At 32.6% G+C, this 27517-nt stretch overlaps 1 protein-coding gene across 3 annotated transcripts; it reads left to right on the plus strand.

Annotated features, from left to right (window-relative positions):
* The first annotated feature begins 1788 nt into the window (after positions 1-1788).
* LOC130613983 (adhesion G-protein coupled receptor D1-like) lies at positions 1789-27266 on the plus strand. Of its 3 annotated transcripts, XM_057435362.1 has the most exons (37): positions 1789-1807; positions 1941-1993; positions 5732-5805; positions 6215-6251; positions 6581-6754; positions 6949-7143; positions 8155-8343; positions 12120-12446; positions 12956-13075; positions 13222-13299; positions 13980-14086; positions 14510-14711; positions 14995-15309; positions 15620-15721; positions 15869-15940; positions 16233-16327; positions 16809-16995; positions 17158-17214; positions 17514-17647; positions 17880-18056; positions 19374-19430; positions 19857-19965; positions 20307-20429; positions 22165-22210; positions 22383-22500; positions 22635-22684; positions 22755-22872; positions 23019-23122; positions 23312-23414; positions 23535-23688; positions 24031-24164; positions 24364-24461; positions 25147-25273; positions 25386-25499; positions 25862-25925; positions 26271-26296; positions 26559-27266. In XM_057435362.1, the coding sequence occupies exons 3-37, from the start codon at positions 5752-5754 to the stop codon at positions 26604-26606; spliced, it is 4215 nt and encodes a 1404-aa protein (XP_057291345.1). In that variant the 5' UTR covers positions 1789-1807; positions 1941-1993; positions 5732-5751; the 3' UTR covers positions 26607-27266. The 3 variants fall into 3 exon arrangements, with proteins under 3 accessions (XP_057291345.1, XP_057291344.1, XP_057291346.1); XM_057435361.1 differs by lacking the exon at positions 1789-1807 and having other exon boundaries at positions 1824-1993; XM_057435363.1 differs by lacking the exons at positions 1789-1807; positions 1941-1993; positions 5732-5805; ... (2 more) ...; positions 6949-7143; positions 8155-8343 and adding exons at positions 10337-10593; positions 11541-11565.
* The last annotated feature ends 251 nt before the right edge of the window (positions 27267-27517 follow it).

Genomic DNA, 27517 nt, shown 5'->3' on the forward strand with positions numbered 1-27517 from the left:
TAAGGCATTAAAATCTATAGAATAATGATTGTTCTGACATCATTAAGCAAGCAGCAGAATGAAAGCTACATTGTTTTTTATCTTATTTTTTCTTTCATTCCTATTATATGAGCTGCGATTGTCAATGGGCAAGACAATTCCGACGATATCAGCTCCACAGAAATGGAGCCAATCATTGGAACAATGATTTTTGCATCGTCCCTCTCCTTCAGGATATTCTCTTCAGAAAATAGCTCATCAAAGCACTCAAGTGGCTATGGAAACTGACTATGGCAACTGACAGTTTTTTGCACAGAGGGAGATGATCATTTAAAAATAATTAAAATCATGAATCGTCAGAATCATGCGCCATCTGCTTTGTTTATGTAAAAGGGAAAATGTGTAAAACAAGAATGTGTAAAATAATATAATGTGCATCTGCACCGAATACATTGCATATCTTATGTGTTTTTTATTGTGTTTTTACAATAACATGAAAGAAGTTAATAGAGAATTGGGAATTCAAACCCCGGTCGTGCCAGATACTATAAAAGTGTAAATAAATCCTTTCTGCTGTAGCTCAAATGGAAGCGTTAAATGCCCTACATTTTTGCAGAAACCTTGCTAACACGAATATCAACAGCAACTGAAGAGTCTACACTTGGTATTATTTATTTAACAAATAGCCGTGTTCTGTTTAAAAACCTGCGCGCAGCATCTCAGAATCCTCGTATTGGATCGTTTTTGCGTAACATCCCGATCACGAGGCGCGATAATAACCAATCCAAGTTCTTCGCAGCTTCGACATGCTGACGGAAGAAAAATGCAAGTATCGGGCTACCCTGACGGAGGCCATTTTGGTCTGAAAGTGTGTTGTGAGAATTAGAGGTCTGTTTGTGACTTTTTCTCTAAATTCTTTGTAATTATAGGAATCTTTTCTTTTCTCTATGTTTTCCCATGTTAAGATAAATATATCATCAAACATTTTAGTCAAAAAAAGACTTGAACACACCAATTTTAATATTTTTGCTACAAACGTACATCATGACTTGATTAGAGCTTTCTGTTTAGTTTGGAACTTGTCATTGTTTAGAATGTCCACACTTATAGGTCTTTAACCGTTCGGTAAAAGCACACGATCCTATGCATATCCTTGATCAAAATTTCAAGCTCTACCCAATGGGAGTAGTTGATCAAATAAATTAAAGAAAAATATATATGCAATGCTGATGCTATCAAAATTTCTGTAACTTTTATATTGTTTTATATTATTCTTCTGCCCAAGTGTATTTTTCCAATGAACCACAGACCTTCCGCGCTGGAAGCTACACCATAAGACTACCAGTTTACAGTTCCTATACTTTAAAAAAGCAGATAGATTGTGTGTGATTCGCGCGTTAATAGTGCAGCTGTCCACCAGTAATTTTATTTTTTTATATTTGCGCTACGTAAATTCTTTCGTTATATCTTCAAATATATAACCCTCTTAAAATCCTTGCCTTTTTTTTGTCTAACTGACATTTTATAAACTCAACAATAGAATGGTACCTATTTTTTATTAAACATCTATTGTCGATAAACATCAAATCTTTCATTTTCGTCTATATAAAAAGAAATAAAATTAAAAACTTTGATTGAAGTTTTCTTTTCTGTTGACACACTACTGTTTAATTTTAATTTGTTTGTTGACATTATACTTCCACCTGCATTGGTGTGATACTTGCATGTCTACAAACGAAAGAGAATTTGATTTGATTCTTTAAAACACCTTAGTAAATTAATAATGATTAATTTTTCTTTTAAACACGAAAATTTTTCTTTTTTATAAGTGAGTTGTTTTTCTCTTACGCAAAACGCCTTACTGAATGCAAGTTTTGTTGTAATTGTAATGTAACGAAACAACGTGAACAAAAATAAACATAAACAACTCTTTTAATGCAATATTTCTCAATACTATTAAGATTGCCTTGATGGACTTTAAAGAAATGGAGTGGAACAATTAACGATTAGTGAGGTGAGTCGTTTCCTGCTTAACTACATTGCTATTCACTTAGTATTTTGCTTAGACTGTTTTTCATAGGTTTGTCAAAAACAAATTACAAACATTTGAAGAATCAACTATGCTGATAGAAGCAACAATTAAGTGATTGTATTACCTTAAAGGCATAAAGTGTAAGCAATAGGTACCCATTGACACCATCTTCGATCTGACTAAGTGTTATTCCCCATATTTACCGGCTTAGATACTGACACAGCGCTTGTGGGGAAAACTTTTCCAGTCCTTTTTAGAAGTGCTAAGTAGAACAGCCTGGTATGCTTTGCAAAAGTTAGGTGTTAGAAGAGCTAACTTGGCAAATGTCTAGTCGAGAAAAAAAACCTTTGGTGCTAGTTAGTTTCTGCTATGTCTGCACCACGTAACAATCAATGCCGCAACCGCAAACTTACATAGTATCGGGAAAAATCGACTTAATTCAACAAAACTTTAAGACTTGGCGGTTTGAGAATGTCGTCAAAAATTATCTTTTTAATTTCAATCTCCACGCGAAAGGGGCAAAATAACAAATGTCAAAAAAAATTCGTACATTGGCAAATTATATTAAAAGTTCGAACGTTGTCACAAGCGCGCATATCTAACATAACTAGAGCGTAAACGATTGATTGTTGGCACGATCCTTGAAATTTGACCCTTTCTTCAATGATATATTTAAAAGCGTTGAAGCTAAGAAATAAAGGAGCAGAGGGAATCGAAAATTATATCATTAACAACATTTTACGACGCTAGGGCCTTTTTGTTGAACGACCAAATGCGATAAAACTCTTCGAGAAATTTAATAGGAAAAAGAGGTATTAATGTCTGATTTTAATTTAATAGCATCAAATGTATCACATTGCAAAGAAATTGTTGTTGTTCTTGTGCGTACGAAATATAGAAAATTGCTTCCACGGTATTTTTTAACAACTTTACCTAAATAAAGTTTTTAATTGTTTTGGCAACTTTACTCTGTTTATTTTCATATCACATTAACGAAAAGTTATAGTGTCTTTTCTTTTTTTATTCTTTTACCAATGAGTATTCTTCTTGACTTTAATTTTTCTAAAAAGAATTAAACAGCGTTCACACATCTTAAAATTGGTTATGTGATGGACAAAGATCGCGGAGATTTTAAACTTGAATATAATGTCTGATTTTCCACACAACGATATTTATGGAAAAATTATTGAATTTTCTCCCATATTTCAACTTTAGATAATTTAGAGAACAAGTAAGTAAATAACAAAAGTTTGAAAATTTATCCATAAACTCTACATAAGAGATATTCAGTGCGGGTATCACAACAAACAAATACTTCAAATACTAATCTACTTTAATAGCACACGAACACAACGCCCTACATTCCGCCCGATGTAAAAATTCCGGGATATCTCTAGCACAAATTATTGTACTTACAGTGATACATATTTTTCGCATATTCTTTGGTGTCGTACTCAAAAAATGATTTCATTCCTACGTTTTATGTTTTTTGCGGAATTTAATGGTGCAATATGTTGGTGTTGGAGAAAGCGATATTTTTTACGTTATTTTTTAAACCGCAACATGAGTCCACTTTTCCTCGTAGCAACTCACGTTCGATGTATTATTTGTGCTAATAATAACTACATACATCAATTGTTGGCATACTTAGTTAAGTATTAATGAAAAATTTGCGTTAAAAACACCCTGTTACTTTGTTAATTAATTATTGACTCTGCAGTGTGAGGTAACGAAGTCTTTAATCATCAGGCCATTGGAATAGATAAATAAAAACAAAATAGATTTTTATTTCAAATTATGATATATATGCAATAGATTAATTTTGTCCTTAAACTCTGTAAATTTTGAGATCTTATTTTATACTTACTGCAGATGACGAGAAAAGTTCGTGTACGTATTTGTAAGTATGTTTTAGGAATGTATTATTTTGCTACTTCTGTGCCTAAATATTAGATTCGAAAAATACGAGAAACTTTAAAATTGATTTTCACGATTACAAATATTTTTTTATTTTAATTTAATTATTTCGATATTTTTTTAGACGTAAAATTGACAAACATGACAGGACTGTCATTTTTGTTTCAATGTTAAAATGCGTTTTGACACACACACACAAAGATTTTTTGGCAACTCTATCATGAAATTTTTCGCGCATAAGCTTTTCGCAGAATTAAGTTTAGCGCACATTCAATTTTTGTGCACTCCTTGTAGGTAATATTTATAAGCTTCAATGTATTGTAAATTTTGCGAAATTAAGTTTATAAAATTATAACAATTTAATATATTTTATCATATATTTCGGATAATAAAAAATAATTTTTTTTAAGAACTCCACATTTACCTTGTTCTAATTGTTCATGGAATATAGTCTAAAGACGCAACGAAGTTCGTATATTAACACAAAAAAACTTTTAATTAAAGTTCTTTGCAAGCGGAACCAACAAATGTGTGATATGTTCTAACCATTATCTTTTTTTAACATTATTAATAGCTACATGTTCCCATGCAAACTTGGTACGAAAATAAACCTTGTGTGTAATACAGCCGCCCATCAAAGATGTCATTTTTTACCCAAGTTCAGGACATTGTAAAACAATCAAATACTAGGCTTCATCAACTGATATCTTTTCCCAACCGGTTTATACGGCAAATTCGCTACGCTGATTGGCTAAAATGCCTTTCAGTACGGGCTTTATACAGCACGGTATAATTTTTAACCTTATAGCAACCAAAAGGGTTACTATACCTGCAAACAACTACCTTAGGCAGAGAATTGATAAAATAGCTAGCTATATACAGTCTTAAAAATTAACTTGCAGTAAATCTAAAACTTCGCATCACTCCACCAGAAAAGCAGCAAGGAATGTTAATTATTCCTTTGAATTTGCGAGATAAGACTCTTCTTCTGACGGAGAATAAAATTTTGTTCGAAAAAATCTATATATAGATATTCGAATATTTTGTTTTCTTTTTGTACATGTATTTAAAAAAGGATACAATGAAATTTAAATCTAACGTTTTCTTTTTTTATCAAAACCTGGTTTTTACAAGCTTGTCACAAGTAAATCTTTAAAAAGTAATCCTTGTGTCTACAAATAGGTAGGTATTAATTAGTACTCATAGGTACTAATCTTATGTATTGCCATACCTACGCTAATCTCTTGAATCGTAACCTTCCTACGAAGGAGACATCATTACCATAAAAGTTTAAAATACTTTTTATCTCATTGGGTATAGTTTGAATAAATGCACAATGTTATTTAGTGTAGACTTTCGGTATTACAGAACATGAAGAATGATATAATGATGGGAAATAAACCAAAATAAATAAAAATAAATGAAGATATGTAAATAAGTTTGAAATAATTCGACCTTTTAATCAGAATGTTTCATTATTCAGTTAAAAATTAATAATAAAAAAAAAAAAATGGCAACAAGAGTGACGCCAGACCAAAAGTTTTGACGACGTTATAAAAAATAAAAAATTTTAAAATAAAAAAAATAACGACATTTCAACTTTGGCAGTGATTGCAACAATTATAATAACTCAAGGTCGATATTGAGGAAAATAAAAGGGTAAAATATCATAGGTATGATGCAATTTAGATGAAGATTTCATTATGATTTGCACAGCACTCCTTCAATAAACAACTCTTTTACTATTCCCTTTTTTGTAGTGATAAAACAATAATGTTAGAATATTCACATTCTATTTTTTAGAAACCATTGACAATATCAAAATGAAGTTGGAATGGAACACCGCCTTAGCAATACTTTTTATATTGACGGCTATGGTAAGAGCTAAAGATACTCTTTTATTTCCTTAGTCCTCGATGAACTTTTTTGGATGACCAGTTTTAATTAAAAAGCCAATTATTATAAACATTCGTAATTATTATTTCGGTCGCTTAAAATGAAACATCTAACTCGATCAAATGTTTACGCCTTATCTGATGGATAGGTGGGCAACTGAGATGCAATGAAGATACTTTAGCCCAATTTTAGCTTTCTTTGGTTAATATTTGATTCTTAAATGTCTATTTATTTACGATGAGATTCAATGAGATTAAAATAGATAGAATGCCTTAATAATTTCCTACGATAAACTTTACAAACATGTTTAGAAACGTCTTAAAGGAAGAAAAAAAAATAGTAGATAAGAAAAAGAAAATCTCAACTGCGATTCTAAACCTTAATTTTTAGGTTTCATGCAACAGTGAGACGACGTGTATACCTAAAAGTAGGTTGTTCGTATTTTTTATTGAATGGTGACAAAATAACAACATAATACTCTGTACTTTCTTTAAAAGAAAAAATTCTACTTACTTTTGACATAATGTTTTGACTTTTAAACTAGCCGTAATAATTTACTAATAGTCGTTGAAATTTCGAAATCTTTATTTCGTCAATTTTTAGAATGTGTAATGATTTACCCCGCGTGTTGCAGACAATATATATCTCATTTGCTACTTTGCGTGTAATGGAACGTAACTTTGTCTTCCTACACACATTGACAGATTATGGAAATAAGTAAGATTTGTCTCTTTAAACGTTAAAAATATTGTTTAGATAACACGTGGGGTGGCAGTTGGATAAATATTGGAAACTGTAGTAAGCTCCATAACATGACGATTAAAAAACTCGAGTGCAACTCATGTCCACCTTATACATGCGATGATAGAGACTTGAAGAATGTCACTCATAAAATCAGAAATTGCACATGTGTTCCAAACAAATGCGAAGGTATGCTTTAAAACCATTTAGCATTTTTCTCCTTTTTTCAAGTAATTTTTTTCAATCCCTCACGTCTCTTAGTAGAATCGCTACACAATAGAAGAATATTCTACGCATCTTCAACAACCCTTTATATTGTACCCATGCAAATGCTCTAACTGAATAAATAATTATCCTGTAATTTCTTTAAAATTATATTTTAGACGAGGCTGGTGGTTGGAGTCCTTATCAGGTAACAATCCTTTGCTCTGTCACCTGCGGGTCCGGGTTCAGTGAAGAGATGCGTTTTTGTAATAGTCCACCACCGAGTGGCGATGCTATTCCTTGTGAAACAAGTAAAGGGCCCGCCTGGACGCAAACAATGACGAAGCCGTGTACAAAACCATTATGCCCACCAGGTAAAAGAATAACATAAAAGTCATTTTCTTTTTAATGATTAAATTCTAAAGAGTTTTTAAAGACATTTCCTTTTCTTCGAGTTCTCACGGGTGAAGTAGCTTGAACACTACCAGTCAAACAAACTAGGTATATCCGTTAGCCCCTAATTTACGGGGAACAAATTACAAAATAGCTAAAAAAAAGAATCATTTTAAAAAAATTTCTAACCAACCATTTCTTAAAATTGATTATCCTGGGAAAGGGGCACAAAAGTGCTGGCGTCCTCTTTGACTCTCATTCCCTTGAAGACTTGTAACTACGTAGTAAATTAGTGTGACTGTTATGTATTAGGCCGATAAAGACATTTTTGAACATATTTTGTACTTTGCGGAGGTATTAAACCCTCCGGGTATTAAATGCCCCATGAATTATTTTGTTCACCCTTAAAAACTGCTGACATGCATGTAAGAGCGACATGCATATAAGATGACATATGTACTACAGATAAATACGATTTGCAGAAACTATCGATTTACAAAAAATGCGTGATCTTTATATCCCAATGATGTCATTAAAATTAATACACTAGTCAGTCTACATAACAAGTGAGGAATTATACTTTTTTGTAAATCAATGTAAATTGTTCCTTTTGCAATTGGAATAAATTTGTGTTAAAACATTCTATATATTTCTCAATTTTTATCACTCCAGTATAAGTATAGGTAGCTTGGGATTTATAATACGCGGAACTTTATGCACTATCCTCGATTTCCTCTTGCCCCTTGGATCCATCAAGTCAACGCAAACACGCTTGTGAAGACAAGAAACGTAAAGCCTTGGGGGGGGGGGGGGGGGGGGAGGCAAAGGCCTGGGAGGATGGAATCCCAAAGGCATTTATTCTTTTAAGCTTACTTACTGGTATGCAGAACTTAGCCAATATTCTTAAATTTGTCTATGTTTGAGTAATGCAGAATTTAGACGCAAAAACATTTCTTCTTGGAATGGAATATGTCATAGCTTTTTCTTTGTAGTGGATGGACATTGGAGTAATTGGACGGTAGGGGAGTGTGTACCACAATGTGGTAAGGGATTGCAATTAAAAACAAGAAAATGCGACAATCCAGCTCCTCAACATAATGGCACAGAATGTTTACAAAGAAATAATATGACGGGACTGAATGAAACTGTTGCAGTGGACTGCTACTCTGGAAAATGTATTCGTAAGTTTGCTAGTATTTTTTCACATATCTTGTGATGCTTTATTTTTTGCTTTTATCCTCAATAATATCCAATAATATCCGAAGTATTCCAAGAAAATTTTTGGACATTTTCTATTCAGTTGGCATTTGGTTTTCAACTAGCCCTGAAAAGCAGCGTGAAGCGTGAGACGTAGCACTATTGATAACTTGCATTGTGTCCATTTTGATCATTGGTTTTTCTACAAAAACACAAAAGTAATTAGATACACTTCCACTAATCATCTCACAAACTTTCCTTACAACTTATTATTGATATTAGTAATAACACTTTTGATACATTGAACGCGGGAATAACATTTTTTATGATTTTTTATTCTTTTACTAACAAAACACTAATAAACACTAATAAAAATAACGTATAAACGATGAAATAACTGATGAAATAAGCATGAATTTTTTTTTTGTATCATCCATTTTACATGAATTTATTTTTTGAGGAAACACGAGGCTACAGGTAATGAAAATTTTGCAAAATGATTCACTTTACGTGCGTGCTGAGAAAATTAAACTAAAAGAGATATTGATCAAGTGGTTTCCCAGATGTCTGTACATTCGGCGACATAGTATGATCTGGATTTATAAATACACTACCACAGCTCGACTCGTTGTGAATATTACTTTTGCAAGACATATCAGTTGTAGCCTTGATGAAATAAGATGCTGAATGATTATACCCACGCACTGTATGTCAAAATTTACTGTTCATTTAAAAAGTTTAAACTGTGATAACTTATTGCTGATGTCAACATTAGCCTATTAATTTTTCCACAGTGCGGACATCACGGAAACTGCGAATAGCGAATTTTTAGCGTTCCTTACTTGTCATATGAATCTGCCAAATTAATACTCTCGCAACCTTTTAGATGCAAATTATTGGCAGTATGACAAACTGCCATTTTCTAAAAGAACTGCCATTTTCTAAAACAATGTCATTTTCCAAAATACCTCTTATTTTCCAATTAAGTTTGAACAGGTACAGGCATTTTCTTTTGCTTTAAATAGACGAAAAATAGGGTATCGAACACACAGGCGAAGGGGAAAGCACAAAACTCAATCGAATTGTGTCTAATAATTCACCATCAAAGGGTTATGTTAGTATTCACTAGATGTTGCACACATTTGGTTCTGTAAGAAGAGTTGATGCAAAAATCTAACATTTTCATTTGTAAGGAATAGTTCTTGCTTTAACTGAAGTGGAAACATAGGAAATAAAACGAGACATATTTAGCACAATGATTTAAACTGTTTGGCTGTTATGTCAAGTTTAATATAAACCAGATTAATTAAAGCATAGGTATCACAAAACATGTCTACGGTCTTGATCAAAACATATTTAAACAAGACGGCAAATATAAAGTATAATGATACTACACTTTCGCATTTTATGCTTGTCCAATTGTTTATGTTTCAACACACCTGTCGAAACAATAAAAAATTTTTTTACGAACGATCGCACGCTGCAGAATGATGCAAAACCTGTTTGAATAACAATTGCGCGTGCCCAAATCGATTGACTGTCTCAAAAACACATGCGAGGGTGAAAATAAATCACTTTGACAGATTTTAAAAGCTGTCCACGTAGCCAGAACATGTGCAAAAGTAGCAATTCTGACTGTGAACTATTCACCGTTAAATACTTTTGTCCACATTTGATGAACAGCAAGAGAACTTTCCAAATATGCAAGCGAATACACTTTGCACAATGTTGATCTGCTACGTTTTCTAACTATCATCGGTTTCAGTTTCCATAACAAAATTTAAAATTAAACCTGATGAATCAAAATATGTTATTTATTAGCACGTTCTATTCTCATTGCAACAAGAAATTAACAGTTAGCTATCATAAAAAATTTTTTGATCTGTTTTATAAAATCGAATTTCTTTTCAGAAGTGTACTACAAACAATTTCTAAAAACTTTCGTACATTACATACAAATAAATAAATAAATAAACAAACAAATACATAAATAAATAAATAAAACTAAATAAATTGCGAGACAGGATTAAATATTGTTTTTATATTTCACACCGAAAGGACTTTTGCAAAGAAAGCTATTTTTCTTCATTAAATAAGACAAGTATTTAAAAGAGATTTTAAAAATCACCAAAAATTATCTAAATTTAAAAACTGAAAATGTGGTTAAGCAGGGTTGCAGCATTATGAAGAAAATTTGGTGGATTGCGTTTTTATTTGGCTTACCACATCTAAAGGTGAGTGGTTTTTTTCTTTAAGGTGGCAGTAACCCTTTTTTATCTGTGTAAATAGCTGAATTATTTACTCAGTGTTTTATTTATACCATTTTTTTACTATTTCATAAAGATATAGGCCTTAATGCATAATAAAATGTTTTTAACTTAACACTAAAATTGCTGAGTCAGCAGAAATTTCTACTTAAAAATGTATCATAAACAAGAAAAAAATCGGCTTCTACAAGCTCCACCTTTTTACAATATCGTTATTCTTCATCATCTTCTGATTTTAAATAAACCTTGCGTTAACCCTGCCAAAACAGTGTGCGGATTTTTTTTGTTCATTCTTATTTTTTTTACAATAGCCTTTTGTTTTTTTCAAAAGATTCTTTGTTAGCATCCCCTGCTGCATCGAACACTGTTTAAAGAAATATATTACGAATAAAAACATTTCTGCACACCGTATCATGGCTGCATGGTTCACCAAGCATCTCTGAAAATTTTAAAGTAAAACGAAATTGCTATCGAAAGTTAAAGCTCGTGCAGTGTGGCATAATGAAGATCGTCTTAAATTTCCACATAATGCACCATCTTTGTTGTTATTAACGTTTCTCTCTAATAATAACGTCATTTCTTTCTGCACAATTTCGCAAGTGCGTGGAATTGTTGAGGCTGAATATTTTTGGTGAAAGATAATAGTATTTTAGCCATAAAATCATGACAAGTCTGTTCTCTGTCACCTTAATAAGAAATAAAAATCTGGAAATTTTGTTTTTTAAACAAATGCATTATATCCTTTTTTGACATAACTTATAATTTTGCAAGCCTAGAAAAAAGAATATCGATGTCTAAAATTTTTTAAAAAAGATTTTTATTCCTTCTAAATATGAACAGGTTATCTGTGTAATAGATCCTTTATTCTTTTGACTGTGACATTTCATTGAAGTAATGAATCTCTCTTTTTTTAGGCAGATCAATACCAAGGAAATTATTGTAAGAGTAAAAGAGATTGATTTTTATATTTACAAAGCTACATCAATTCCAAAACAAGAACAGCTGACTAGCTGTATATAGAGCGTGCCACACAATCGCTGGCTTGTCATTCTGCGAGAGACAGCTGTTGATTGGATGAAACATACATGCTGAAGAATAAAAGATTTCGACTCGATCATATTTAGTTCGCACGCGCGAATTAAAAGCACGCATCCAATCTGATTTTATTACCTTGTAGAAAAAAATGATTTTTGAGATCAAATCTTTAATTTTGGTGTCCTAGCATTGTTGTTTCGTCAAAATCGCGATAGGAAAGCTAATATTATTTAAAATTATTTTAAAGTACAAAGAAAAAAATGAATAAAACTATTTTCCCTTGTGCTTTCAAAACTGAAACTAGTTTCATTCCTTCGCACTAAAACACAACAAATAAACACTACATAAAGTCATCAAATTCTCTTTTTTTTTTGTTAAAAAAACTGCACTGATTGCATTGAATTTCCGTTCCAAAGTTTTTATTCTCCTCTAATCGCCCAGATCTATTCATCTTCTAGTTCAAATCACTGAGACGTTTATGACACTTCCATATGGTGAATCTATTACTGGAAAAAACTATTCCGTAGAGTATGCAATTTTCAATAAAACATGGCGCGTTGGTATGGTGGCTTTCACAGTGAAACCAATCCAACTTGAAAAATTTAACAACATGCAAACTACTGTCGAAATTTCCGGTGAACGAGGAATAAACATAACATACAACACATCAGAGCATGTCCAATTTCATTTTTGTATGAGTTTAGATGGTATCACTTCATTGAGAGTTAACAGAAATGAACACCATTTGGGTGGGTACATGGGAAACACAACTTGTTGTCCCGTAGGTACGTACTAACGCATTTCTATTTTTTAATATTTTGTTTATTTCCGCAAAATGATACCACAGTAGCGATAGCTCTCTCTGCGCGAATTCATAGCTGTGTTACGGACTTACAAAATGCGGTACATAAAGGACGGGCGAACATTTATGCACCGGCCACCGTGTATAGTATAAACACTCGCTACCTGCCTGTGATTTAATTTTGTAATTAAACACGACATTATAGTCACATAATCGTAATTAAAACTGATCTTCACTTGTTCAAGTATTTCAAATAGAATAAACGCTTATATCGGTAAGATGTTGACTTGTATGAGAATTGCTACTTCATCTGCAGTGCATGATTAATATCTTTAATTGTTGTTACCGTTGTTGGGAAGCGGAAAGATGAGTAACTATGAGTTTGCAAATACTGCGTAGTTACAATTATGTAAGGTTTAATAATGTGTCTTATATTCAGATTCCCACGAATTTCTTTTTTTGTAATTACATACTTTTATATATATTTTTCAGGTACAGGGCCAGGGGCTGGTTTTTTATTTCATGGCGCAGGTCATGGTGGAACTGGAGGGGGTGCGTGGAAAGAGTATGGACAGACCTATAATGAGGATGTATTGCTCGGGGGAAGTACAGGTAAAAATCTCCCAAAGGATTAATCTCCGTCCAAAGCATTCAGAATTTTTGTATATGTCATTATTAAGCCACGCCAAAAGATTTTAATGTGCATGTTGATTCAATAGATAGTTTTTCTATTTATTGAATCTTGGTTACCATTATAGGTGCCAGAATGTTCGATTCTGATCCAGGAACTGGAGGTGGTGTGTTGGTGATAAAATCAAAAGGAGAATTAACGTTCGGTAAGAATGGTTATTCAATATTCATGAGTTTAATAATACATTTAAACTATTACAAATCCAAAAAGTGAAAAAGGGGTGAGTGAGGCAAAAGTGCCTGGGGCAGATTCTACTGCTAAAATGCCGAATAATATTTATGACCAGTATTTCTTTCTAAATATTGCCTCCACCTGTAGCTCACGGCAGGACTTTGACATTGCTGAAAAATAATAAACTGTATGCAATAGAAAATGCTGTAAATTTTGATGATATAAGCAGAGAAGTTATACAAAGTCTTTAGATTTTGGTGCAAAAATCAGGAAATTATGTTTTAAACCAATTATATTACTAACTGAAAAACAAAATATATAATAGCAACTACTGCCCTACCATGCTTTATGTCATGACGATAACTCTGTCAGAATTTATAACCAACGGGTACTTAATGGTTACTTTATTTTGTAACACCTGGGAAGCAAATGTGTTGGTTTACTTATAGTTTTTAAAATACACGACATATGTTCATACATTGGCTGATGATAGACTTCTTATATTAGTTCTGATAACTTAGTCTGTTTATGCGTAGGGCTATCCCAGTCAAATCAAATATGAATCAAATTTGCTGCACTTAATTGGTTGCTTAATATGTGACCAGTACGTCATTCGGGCGATATATTAAGAGTAATATATTATTACTGTTTTAGCTGCAGATTCTGTACTAACAGCAAGCGGTTATAATGTTCCAAAAACGCATAGTTTGTCCTGTTCTGGAGGAAGTAGTGGGGGATACATTTATCTACATGCTAAAAAGGTAAACTACGGATTAAGAAGTACATAAAAGTGCACCTCATACTCTTTCCAACTGATGAGAAAGTTAGAACGTGAATCAATGTTTTTAAGGAGATTCACCTTTTTATTTCTGCCTATTAGCGATATATTATATTGTCTTACAAAAAATATTTCCATTGAGTAGCCATGACAGTGCATGTAAATAAATTGTAGTTCAACGACGCTAACTCAGGCGAGTCTTCAATAACATTCCAATCGCTACTGCACGAACAAAAAGGTTTAGTCTATTGCAACGAAATATTTTGGTTTACTGCGTGTCTGAAATAAAGACAGTTTACTACATTGTGTATTTATCAATTCGTATGAGAATATTTCAAACCCAGAATCAGTCTGACGTTTTTAAAAGGACTTACAAATCATGTCAATTTACTTCTCTTTAACATAGATTGCTATAAAGGGAACAATCAGAGTAAATGGAGGTTCTGGAGGCTGGTCGCATAACACCTCCAGTTTTTGTGGTGACGGCGGATCAGGTGGCATCATCAAAATAAATGCATTGTCCTTATCAATTGCTAAATTTGCAGATTTGTCTGTTGCTGGTGGCAATGGGTCTAATCCTGGCAGCGCTGGAAGCATTATTACTGGAAGTAAGAAACAAAACATGCATTGTAATCGTTTCATCATCAAATCATTTTGTTGTTAAAGACCTGTGTATGCATTATGCATTAGCGCAGACAATAAAGTGTTTCATAATGTCACCAAATAAGAGGTTTTATCACCACTTTCTTGCGCGAAGAAATAAAAATAAAAAGCCACATTATTTATATCAATGATAAGGATGTGCCTAACACACAGGAACTGTACTCAGGCTGACATTTGTTCTGCAATTTTCTTAATTTCAATGTAAAATTCTATATATGCTTCTTTTAGCTGAATTTATGTGGGATTTGAACATTAATACAACTAGCTGTACGTTAGTAAGCTCCACATTTCAAGATACAGTCTGCAAAGGACAGCTTCTACCACGTCCTAACAACGTCAAAATATGCACTTTCACATTCAAAAACAGACTTCGCATAGCTCGAAACACAAATGTTACCACAACAGGCATTCACGGGCTCTCCATAAAAGTTTTACGTGGCGATTTTGTGTTGGAATCGAATCTGGTAATAGGTTATAAGCAAGGATTTCATTTACAAGGAGATACATTTCTTGGTGGCTATCATTCTAAAGGAATTGATAAAGGTCAGTTTCTTTGATTAAAAATGTTTATGTTTGTTATAAGCCTACATTTGTGTGTTTTCTTCTTTAAAATTTTATCTTTGACAAAGCAAGTAAGTAGAAATGCTACAGCTATATATGTGATCATACTTATTTAGTAACGTTTTATTCAAGTGATTAAATAAAAGGCTGCGACTTTGTAAGTAAGTTTGACATAAAGAAGACACCAAAAATGTTAATTGACACGAACAAAAAACATTCAATTCCATTTGGACCTAGTTTACATTGGAGCTAATGTAAACATATCACAGTAAATTATTTGTTTCAACGTCAGGTCCTGGTGCTTATGGCAGATATGCAGCACATGGTAATACAACTGATAGTAGGCACTATGGTGTCGAGCATTTCATGTGGAAAGGGGGAAGCACGTGTATAGGTAATTAATGTTTATTCAACAGCCAACAATAAACAACCAAATAATATATTATTCGATGGGAAACGTTCACCTGTCATCTTTGAAGTTCATGTAACGGGTATTTCCATTGCGTTCGTTCTTGCAAAGGACATGATAATTATTTTTCAGAATACAATTCAACAACGAGCGTTGGCGGTGGAGTGCTTGAAATAAAAGTGAGCGATGGAAATTTGCAATTAGGTACGACACCATTTTTTATATTAATATTACACATAAATTTTATTTCATTAACAACGACTCTTCATCCCCTCTGAGGAATTATGTGTAAAACACATGGTATTTATGAAGCATAATCGAAAGGTTAAATCAATTCTTAATGTTAGCTCACACTCTATCAGTTTCAATTTTAATAAGTTATAGATGAAATATCAATTATCACATCGTGGCTTGCTGGGATGTTTGATTTATTGACAATTATGCAAGGTATTAATTGGCTGCCACGTTTTTTTATTGAGATACAATTCAATTCTAGGAGCAAGTATTCACGCTGATGCTTTCTCAAAACTACGTTCTGGAAAAGAAGTGTGTGGATCAAGTGGTGGCACAATATGGATTGAAGCTGACTTTGTAAGTCAAACATTTATCTTTCCTTTGTCTTAACTGGTCTTAAAGAGATTCAAGAAACTGTAATATTGTTGTCTGTTGATTATTATTATTTCTAAAGACCTCTATTTAATTGTTCTGCCAACAGAGAAATATGATCGCACATAAACACAATCTAACTTGAGAGACCATTAAGAGAAATCTAAAGAAACAAGGGTTTGCCCTATCAGTCATCTTCACGACGGCTAAATTTAGAAACGTTCGATACTAAATTTAGTGGTTGTTAACACTTCAGCCTTGGTTGCAACACGGTTGTTTGGATAGTTTAAGTAACTTGATGAAATTCGCATTTTTTTATGGTTTGGTAAGGCATTTAATTTCACGAATGAATAGCTTCATACTGCAATGAATTAAAATAAGTTTTTTATAAAACGTTAATTAGGAAAGTTTATTTTGTGAAATGAATGCTAGAGACTTACTTATGAGGAAATTTGGGCCACATTAGATAAACTTTATGACCGAAGATGCTACAATCACAGCACGTGGAGTCGAAGGAAGTTCATGGGCTGGTGATGGAGGAGTGATAGTCTTAGTAGGGAACATCACTACCAATTTTACGAACCTGGAAACATACCGACAAACTCATATTAATCTGACGGGTGGAAAATTGGGCAAAGATGGCTACATTTATGGTGAGATATACTGTTCTAGTTAGATAAAAAAATTTCTATAAATATGATTCTTTTTTTCTCGAAAAAATCTTCAAAATACTTACTTTCTTGAGCAAATGGAATTTCTTTTAATAACTTGGAAGAACTAATATCAGATTTGCATTTCTCTTTTATTATTTACAGACTTTCAAAATCCATATGTCTTACCAACCAAATTACCAACTACTGGACCAGTGTCAGGTTAGTAAACTGAAGCTGGAGAAAATTGAAAAAAAATATCTTATCTCAAGTTTTCTTGCTGCTATGGATACAGACTGTTTTTAGTTAGCAAATATTTTAATTTTGGGGTAGTATTTAAAAGTGTTTGAGCTACCTTACAACATATATTTATACAATAAGAAACTAATGTTTGAGTGGTTTTTGTTAAAAATTTCAATGAAATACAAAATTTGTTCTTTTGTAAATACTTAGGCGTATAAAACCATTTTGGAAGGTTTATGCATGGAAATTTAATGTGAAAACATTTTTATTTTATGTAGAAATCACCATGTCTACTACCACTGATAGAAACAAGAATTCAACTATAACACCGCCATCTTATACAAACTTCTCCAAGACTGTGGTCACCTCTTCTATTCAACCAACACAAGTATCTGTTAGAAAAGAGTTTAAGGTACGTCCAGGAGCACTGAGTATTGTATATGTATAGTTATGGTTGTCCTAAACTTACTATGAATTAGAGAAGGAAAATTATGATTATCATTTTATAGCACAATGAAGCAAATGACACACCTCCCTAATTAATTTTCACATGTTTTTTATTTCGGCAAGAATGCATGCCACTTCTCTTTGTGTGAGATTAACGTCTTTAATAAACGGCATTGATTCTCTTCATCTCTACATAGGATTTGGAGAAAGCAAACATAACAAAACAAAACTTCAACAATGTAACAGAGCAGTTGCACAAAGTAAGTAAGACATTCACCCACACATCAAAGTTGGAAGAGGACATCTTGGTAAAAGTATTCACACAGTTGACTGCGTCGTTTGCAAAATATGGAGGACTCACCCAAATCAATGAGGTACATCCACTTTTTTATTGAGGCTATCTACTTAACCATAAGATCTTTATTGCAGCGTGACAAAAATTATTTGCTTTTTTAACACACAACTAACTTTGGAATTCAAGCAGTAGAAATGAAATACGGTGATACGCCTTCATCTTAGTCTTATAGATTACTACCTGACTGATGCAAAAAAAAAACGGTTAGTATGAAAAAATCCGATGATTTGATTGGTTTACGGCTTATTTTAACAGGTCTTTGTATGAAGCGATACTAACCGGTTTTGGTAGCCATTATTAAAATGGTAACATAAAAACGTAAACAAATAAAAAACATTTTCATAGCACACAAAAAATATTTGGCTTACTTAAAACCATCTTTTCTTTTCAATTTTTTGTTTTGTTTACTTACAAATTTTTAAAATCGAACGATCTTGAATTCAAAAAGTATTAAAATCGAACATGCGTTTTTTTCCTTGATGCCTTGGAAATAACAACTTAAATATAGCTTTGTTTGTTTTGTTCCCAAGAAAATGGATACTGTTTTGTTCACAAAAGAACGGATACTGACCAGTTTTGATGTAGCGCACCAAAACTGGTCAGTATCTGTTCAGTATAACTTGGCCTTATCTGTCTCGTTATTATCAGCGTCAACAGGAGGTATAACCTTTATTCTCAAGTTTTGCATTCTAAAATCCATGATGCTTTCTTGGGCACTAAAAAGATAGAAAAATAAAATTTACGAATCACCAAACAAAAAAACACAAACACAATGTGTTGAATATATTCTTTTATTTTACTTTCTGCTCATACATGATCCATGATCACTATAATTACAAACTTTAAAGTTGTAAATTTCTAAAAGATATCGATATCAAAAAAATATTGATAAAATAAATTCAATGGAGCTGATGTTGCAGTCTTATTGAGTAGAGGTTTCTCTTTTAAAATAAAGACATTTTCTCTGTTATTTGTAAAGTATAGTTATGAACGTCGGACGTTAAGACACTAAAATTTTTGTCGTCAGCGTAATGTGACTTCATGAGTAAATGTTCATGAATTGCTGAAAGATGTTGAGTGGTAATTCTTTTATCAGTGAGTTGTGATTACCTAAATGTTCACAGGACCGTACCCTTAAGTTCCGTATACTTTTACCGACATAAGCGGTGTTGCAGTCACTACACGAAAATTTGTAAACGACGCCCGAAAGCAAAGATCTGGGACGTTTGTCCTTAAGCCGAAACATGACATGTATTTTGACATGTAAATCATTGATGAAAAATATCACCAAAAGCTTTTTCACTGAACTTTTAATAGTTTTTTTTTCTTTTTTCAGTTGGTGATGATAAGTGATATTCTTCTGACACATCAAATTGAGCATTCGGTCAGAAAGGTATGTAGTATGTAGCATATGCATATAAATGAGTGTGTGTGTGTGCTTTTGTGACATGCAAACATAACTACATTGTTTAGTGATCTTATAATCTACCATACTTCTCTGTTGATTTGATTAAGTTATTAAAAGGTTTCCACAGAAGTTTGAATGATACTTATATTCACGAGTACTAAATTCCAAACAATTATGCAAATTTTTTACAAATTTCAAATTTAAGTTTGATAGTATCATTGGTAACAATGCTAACATTAACAATCTTAAGGAGCCCCAAAATAGCCCAGCAGGAACAGAATAAAGGTAAAATGAAATATGAATTCTTAAGACAAAATAGTGCTCTTCAAATTGATATCAAATCTAATTATTAGATTAAAACATCAAAGAGAGCCTCCTCCAGCGGCGATCAGTTTTCTCATTGTTTTGTAGGTAGATGAAATAGCAGCTGTTTTGTCACTAGCCTTAGAAGAAATGGGAACTAACATTGACAGTACATTACTGAGAAACAAATCAATTTCTGTTAAAACGACAAGAACAGGTAGTAAAGTACAGGAAGAGTGTTTACTTGCTCGAATTGGAATCCATTGTTTCCTTCAGAAAGTACCTCCCTGCAGCGAGCAATAACTAAGTACTCCGATGTTTCTTTTTGTTACCTAAGAAGCAATTTTTATGAAGCGACTAGACGCAATAATTTTTGTACTGTGAACATTTTTAACTACCTTAGCTGGGGAAAAGTTTTAAAGATGGAAATTTAGCAGAACAAACGCCTTTGTAGTCATACTTGCAGACAATTAACAGGAACTCTCAAAATTACTGAGTTTAATCACATAAATTATTGATTACTTTTACCCCTAGCAGAGAGAATTACTTACATTTTAGAATTTGAGGTTTCATTGGTGCATGCCGAAAACGAAACAAGGAAAGAATTTCCGCGTAAATGCCGGCCACGTGATGCATGCGATCATGTGATTTTTCCAGATGATTTCTTGGATTCTCTCAACAGTAGGAAATTTATAGCATTATTAATTTTACTTAACTCTAACACTGTTGTTTCAGCTAGCGAGATTTCGAAAACTCAGACTGCGCATGTCAAAAAAACAAAATTAAAATAAGGACTGGGGCGAGATGCGCCTAAAATTAAACAAATTTTAGGGCATTTTAATCAGATAAACCAAATTAAGGAATTGAAATTAAGTGGTTTAAATAAAATATAGCCCTATACCAATAAAATTAATTTAAATACAAAGTCATTCGTTGTTGCCTAGCTAAAAGAAAACAAAAACTTTCACCCTCCGATTTGAAGACTATGGACACCATGCCAACATAAAGCAAAATATTTTCAGATACGAAGTTATCCCATAGATAATTTTTATAGAAATCATTCTAAGATAGTTGCGAGATTCAAATAAAAAAAGAACTGTAGGGGTATCAGTACATTACGAATTGATATTGTATCTAACGTTAGCTACTTTTTGTTCAAAATTTTTGTTAAAGTTCAAGATAGCTACTGGGGATTTTCACCTAGCTCGGTTGAACAAGCTGTGTCGAATACGTGGAAACACTGCCTGATCGATTGCATATTATCAAAGAGCACATAAAGAACTTGGATATTTTTTTCAGAGCTGATTTTTACTCTGATCGGGCAGGCATTCATCCAAAAACATTCTGTCACTCGTGCTTTGCTACCATAAGTAATGTCTTAAAACGTGACTCAGCTACCGCTATGGTGCCTGTTAAATGGTATACGCATAAAGACACCGAGTGCAAAACATGCATACTAGGTGCACAAAAAAGAGAGGTGGCAAACCTATGAAAAGACTTACAGCTTTGGTAGCTAGATAGCTAGTTTTATTTTTAACTGCATATTAGCCATTACTTTGCAAGATCCTTTAGTCTTTGCATTATTTCAAAGGTGGATTAGCTGGTCTAGAAAGAAAACGAATTAAACAATTAATTAGCTTACTACATGCATAGTTCATTTTCATTTGACTTTTTGTTAAGCTTACGTTAGTAGTGTATGAGACGCAGAATCCTTATTTAAATGTACAGAATTGTTTATATAGAATGTAGTTTAGTGTTGTTATTCTGTGAAATATAAGCTTAGTAATCTAAAACAGTTTTAAGCCTACAATAAATCATACAGTAGAATATGTCAAAGAAGGAGTTAAAATTTTCTGGTTTTACACTAACTTTATTTGCCAGAATTCAACGCTTTAGCATTCTTTCAGAAGTACTGATACATATTTTACGTTTTTCTTACCATGTAAATGAGCCTTTCAGCTTTCCAGAAATATATAATACACCAGCCACATAACTTTGCAACGTCTACAAAACTAAAAATTAGTTGAAACAAGTTGTCATGTTAATTTTTAAAAAAAGTATGCCTTCAAAACTGCTACAGTATTACTTCAACAGCATGCTTGTCGCAAAGGAGATGAACGATTTAGCTTCCGGCGTCTTCATATGCTTTGGAAAACTACATTAAATCCACTGAAATAGATTCTATCATGCAAAAGCAATTTCAAAAATTTATTACTTATTTATCATGATTGTTTTTATTTGCGCCCGCCATCTTGCGCCTTAATGTGGCCGTAATTATTGACGCATGCGCAGTCTTAGTTTCCGCTCTGAAACAACCGTGCTAAGAGGATATATAGAAAGGTTTCACTCTTTTATCTTGTAAAATTTTTTACATATTTACAGATTTTTATCTCGTAGAAAATTCATGACTTTTTAGATTCAGCATCCATTACCACAGTTGGTCTAAATGTGTCTCATGTCGGGTAAATTTTTATTATTTTGTTGTTAACATGTAATTTCGTGTCCGTATTGTATCTAGAAAGGTGTAAGTTGTCTATTCCTCCCAGCCATTAAAGGATAGCCTACTTTGCCAATCAACTGAGAGTTTATTTGTTAAAATTTGTGTTACAAAAGATATTCACTTTTTTCTTTCAGAAACACACAAAAGAAAAAAACCAACATAACATCGAATGTATTTTCCATCAAATTTAATATCCCTATTCCCTCAAAATTTTCATCTCCTGTGGTCATCCATCAATTAGTCTATGATCAGGTAAATGTTATGCTAGCTTTTTTTAATATTGTATATACTTCACAAAGAGGCGTGTTAGAAGTTGCTTATGACAAAATGTGTTGTATCATTTATTTGTTTTAATTTGTGACAAATTTTATTTCTTTTAATTTAAGACGGCAATAAAAAGAGGAGCAAGTTTATGGTATTGGAAAAAAAATGGCAGGTGTGGATTTCTTCTCTTACCTAAGTATAAAATAGTTCTTCAAAACAATTGAAAATTTTTTTTTTACTAGCATGGGAAGCTGGAAAAATGATGGTTTGGTGACAAATAACAAGACAAATACTTCAATCATTACACATTCTTATCATTTGACAAGTTTTGCGCTGTTAGTCCAAATAAATGAGTTTGAGGTAAACAAGACCTTATCCTAGATACACGATAGTAATTAAAGTATGTTAATAGTTTTTACACATTCATAATTGATTCCTTATTTATCTTTGCAAAGTTTAATTAGATCCGGATGCTGTAAGAGTTAGAAAAAAACCTTCATGTCTAGATTCCTGTCATTCATCAACGAGTGTTATCAATCATCACTTACATCGGATGTGGCTTCTCCTTGTTTGCATTTCTTCTCACATTTGGAACGTTGCTGTCCATACAGTAAGAGATGGAAAGTTATTTTTAAATTGTTATAGTTTAAGTTGCATTTCAAATACTATATATATGTGTGAAATGAAAAGCTTCAGGAGCTTAAGACGTCAACCTTTTTGTACGCATACAATACACGTATATAGTAATTTTAGGATTTCTAAGCCTCGAAGCTAACTGAAACATCCATACATGTTTTAGGACACTTTCTTCTGATCGAACAATCATTCACATGAACTTAGTGGTTGCACTTGGTATTGGACAAGTGATATTTTTAACTGGTGTTGACAACACAGAGAATACGGTAATAAAATACGAGCAATGACTTCTGCCGTACTTTTTTCTGTTACTGAAAAAGGTCATATTTTGACCTTCAGTTTCTGAAATTGTCAATCTGTTATCTCACCTATATCATCTGTCATAGCCTGTTTGTCAAATGGTGGCTGTAATGCTGCATTACTTCTTCACGGCAGCATTTGGATGGATGCTAGCAGAAGGGATACACTTGTATGCTAAAGTCGTCAACGTATTCCAAGATGGTCGAAGTAGAATGAAGTTTTATTATTGTATTGGCTGGGGTAGGTATTAAAATACAACTAAAAAAATCTTAGTTGACGCTTTACTCATTACCATTATCCGGAGAATTTATAAGAGGATTTACGAAACACGAAAAAACATTGTTAGATGCCATGCTAAAATAATAGCACACAAAGGAAACTTTAAGCCTACAATTAACTTGTGCAGATCTAAAATCAAAAACGTTATTTGCTGGGTTTAATGGTTGCACAGAAGATAATTAAAAATAAATCCTGGTTTGTCATTAAATGTTTCTAAATGGTAAAAATAGAAAAAAAAAGTATTGATCACAATCTTTGAGAATCTCGAACTTGATTTACAGCAACACTCGTTTTTAATTGTAGGATCTCCTGCAATAGTTGTAGCGTTGTCAGCGGCTGTAAAATCTGATGGTTATGGAACTAAACACGCTTGTTGGATTTCTACAGATGATGGTTTTATATGGGCGTTCATCACACCTGCTCTTCTCATCATTTGTGTATGTTATGTTGTAACAAATGCTATTATCAACAAAATTTCTAAGTGAATCAGCACAGCAAACGTAGCTAATATTTTGCATTTTATTATGTTATTTATTAGGTAAAAAGCATAGACTGACGCCCTTTCCACTTGAACAAAGAACATAGCCTATTTCAGTCCAAACATCTACTCTAAATTATAAATGTGTTTCGTCGTAGATCAACCTAATAGTGATGTGCGCTGTGTTAAAAGTGTTGATATCTTCTGTTGCTGCACCAACTGAACTCTCAAATAACAAAACCAAAGAGCAAATCAGGTAATCGTGCTGGTACCAAATGGTGTTTAAAAATGTATACATCTCTATCAGCGTTAGGCTTGCAGCTTATGATTCAGGGAATATTAATGCCATTGTTCTGACATTTAGTGATCGTAAAGTAGGAACGCAATTAATTTCAATAATATATATCATGTGTTATTAGTATACTTTGCAATTTACAAATACACACATGAAATTTTTTTTGAAATTTGATGGATATTTTCATATAAAGTGCTCTTCCAAATTAAATTGGAAAAAGTGATCATTAAGTAAGTAAGTAAGTAATAGGAAGTTTTATTGTCCTAATGGCTGACTCTTTCCTCTCTCCAACTGTAACTATTTTACATTACCGCCAGAGACATGTATTGCATCACTCCAAATTGCTTGCCTGTCACAAAAGCCGGGGTTGACAAAACTACATTTAGGGGTAGGTGGAGGCTTAAACCTAAGACGTTATAATTACAAGTCCAATGCGCTACCGCTACACTATCTCCACTGATCAAGGGTGCATTTGTGCCAAAACCAAATGGGTTTAGTGTAAACAACAGTGTTTTTAAAAAATTATGTAGTACGGCTGTCTCAGTTCATTCTAACGTCGAAGCAATTCAATTGAGAAGTTTCTTTTCCGCTGTGTAAAAGCGTCAGATTATAATCACGGGGTAGCTAATCTTTATAATACTACTAGAGCTGCGTTGAAAGCAATGGTAATATTAATGCCGATATTGGGAACGACTTGGTTGCTTGGTATGTTTGCAGTAAACGAAGAAACAATCGTATTCCAGTATATATTCGCCATACTTAATTCTCTACAAGTATTTTTTTTAATTCTTTTTTTCAATTATATTTTATACTGTTATTGTTTTATCTAATCAAAAATTTGTCTAGTGTGTTTTGAATGTAATCATGTTTTTCACTTTTTTCAAGGGCGTGTTTATATTCACGTTCTACTGTGTCCTAAACAGAGAAGTTCGAGCAGCGTTGAAACGTTTGCATGAAAAACATACTTCCAGCAAAGGTCTGTCCAAATCCACAGGAGACGTAAGTAATTCTTCTAATCATTCAAGAAGACAGGTAAATGAGAGATAACGCAAACTTGGTAGCATGTTACACCGAAAACCCCCAAAAAATAGGGATGGCTAGTGAAATTATCTTGTAATGTGAGCGCAATGATCTTGTCAGAACGTAATCAAAGCTTATAACCTTTTTATGAACATAATTTTTGCTTACCATGCATTACAAATATGCAAGTTGACAAAAATAAACACCGGTACAAAAAAATTAACTCCAATTAGTTGATTTGGTGTTCAATAAGTGAAATGAATCTTTTTTGTCTATCCAAGTTCTAGTTGAATTTTTTCTAAAATACTCCATAGTTAATGTAATCTATATATACATTCTAGACATCTATCAATGGAGATTTAAAAGAACGGGGAGGAAAGAAGGGCAAGAAAACATCCATCCAAGGTGATTTTTACGTCATTGTTAGTAGCTGTTATATTTGAATTCTAACTTAGAAGATGCAAGTTTTTATATTTTTAATTATTTTTTAGTTTTATCATTTCATTTCAAGGTATTGCTAAATTTAATATAAGGAAACTTGTTTAAACGTTAACAATAAATTTCACCCAAAAGAATACGTTTTTATTAGATTACTTCGAATGGAATGATAAATCTATATTGAAAAATTTCAGCGGTAGGCAAAGGAAACTGTTATTCTTCTCAATGATAACATAATCTCTTCTTGGATTTTTTGACTCCCTTATCTCTACCTTCTCTTTGTTATATTTCAACTTGTTGTTTTTATTTTAGAGGCGCAATCAGAACTCTTCACAAAGGTAGTGTAGTTTCTTTTTCAAAAATATGAAGACTTTGTTAGTTAGCCAATTTTCTATGCATTTATTTATGTTTCTACATTCTATTTATTATTTTCGTTTAACCTCTTAGTTGAAATTATTATTGTTTATTGCGCAAACAACTAAGCAAAGCTTTGCCTTTCTGCAATTGGCATTGAAGTCTAACATACAACGATGTTTCACGTCATTAATTCTTTGTTGCTTCGAAAATGAAAATAAATTTGTGGAAATAATTTTTATTTAGGGGGCAGCTGAAGATCTAAGCAACAGATATTCTTTGACACCGTGTTAAACCAACTATTTTGGTAAATATACGATATAATGTAGAAAAACTCTGAATGTCAAGAATAAATAGGTACCTTGATGTCCTAATGAAACACCATATGGAAGAACATTCACGTAACACCTCACAAATATACTTATGCCTTAAAATTACTAGAATATTGTGTTCGTAAATATCCTTAACTGAGAGCGTGAACATAATAACGGCGTTATTTTATAAATTATTTGTTTTGTTTTCTCAATCTGATGGAAAGAAAGATACAGCTTTTAAAAAATGCTATTCCCTTGAAGTTAACGATTGATAGTATTATCTTTAAAAGTGTTGTTTGGTGTAGGTATCGGACATGTCATGTAAATATATAATTCTTAACTATGATTAGAAAAGAAATCACAAACAATCAAATTGTTTTTTTCAGTGCTTAAATATAAAGGTGCTTTTTCATAATTCGATGACAATGTTCTGCAACCTTCTCCAGTGATTTTAGACTCTTAACTGAACGGTTGTGCACTTATTGCAATCGAGTTGTGCGTCCTAAGATTTGAATCCAGTTGTGAGTTTTAAGATTCAAATTTATTCTCCGCATAAACTTTACGTCACAAAGTGACATAGTTTAAAACCCAGCGTTTGACATTGTGGTGAATTTTGACGACGGCTTGTAAGGGACTGGAATTATAAAAAGAAATTGAGGGTTGTATATCGCAATGCGTCTTAAGTTATTTTGTTTGTTGGTAAACTTGAATTTCAAGCAAAGTATTTAAAATTGAACTGACAATGAAGAAGAGATGTTTTTGTGGAGAAGTTATGTAGTGTGGATTGGTCATGCATTGATAGATAGCTACATCAGTAAAAGAGAAAGTTCGCTTTGACCAACAAGCAAAGACAACAAGAAGGAATGTATTACTTATAATAAATAAATAAAA

This window comes from Hydractinia symbiolongicarpus, chromosome 11 (genome assembly GCF_029227915.1).
Source record: "Hydractinia symbiolongicarpus strain clone_291-10 chromosome 11, HSymV2.1, whole genome shotgun sequence".
Taxonomy (NCBI): domain Eukaryota; kingdom Metazoa; phylum Cnidaria; class Hydrozoa; order Anthoathecata; family Hydractiniidae; genus Hydractinia; species Hydractinia symbiolongicarpus.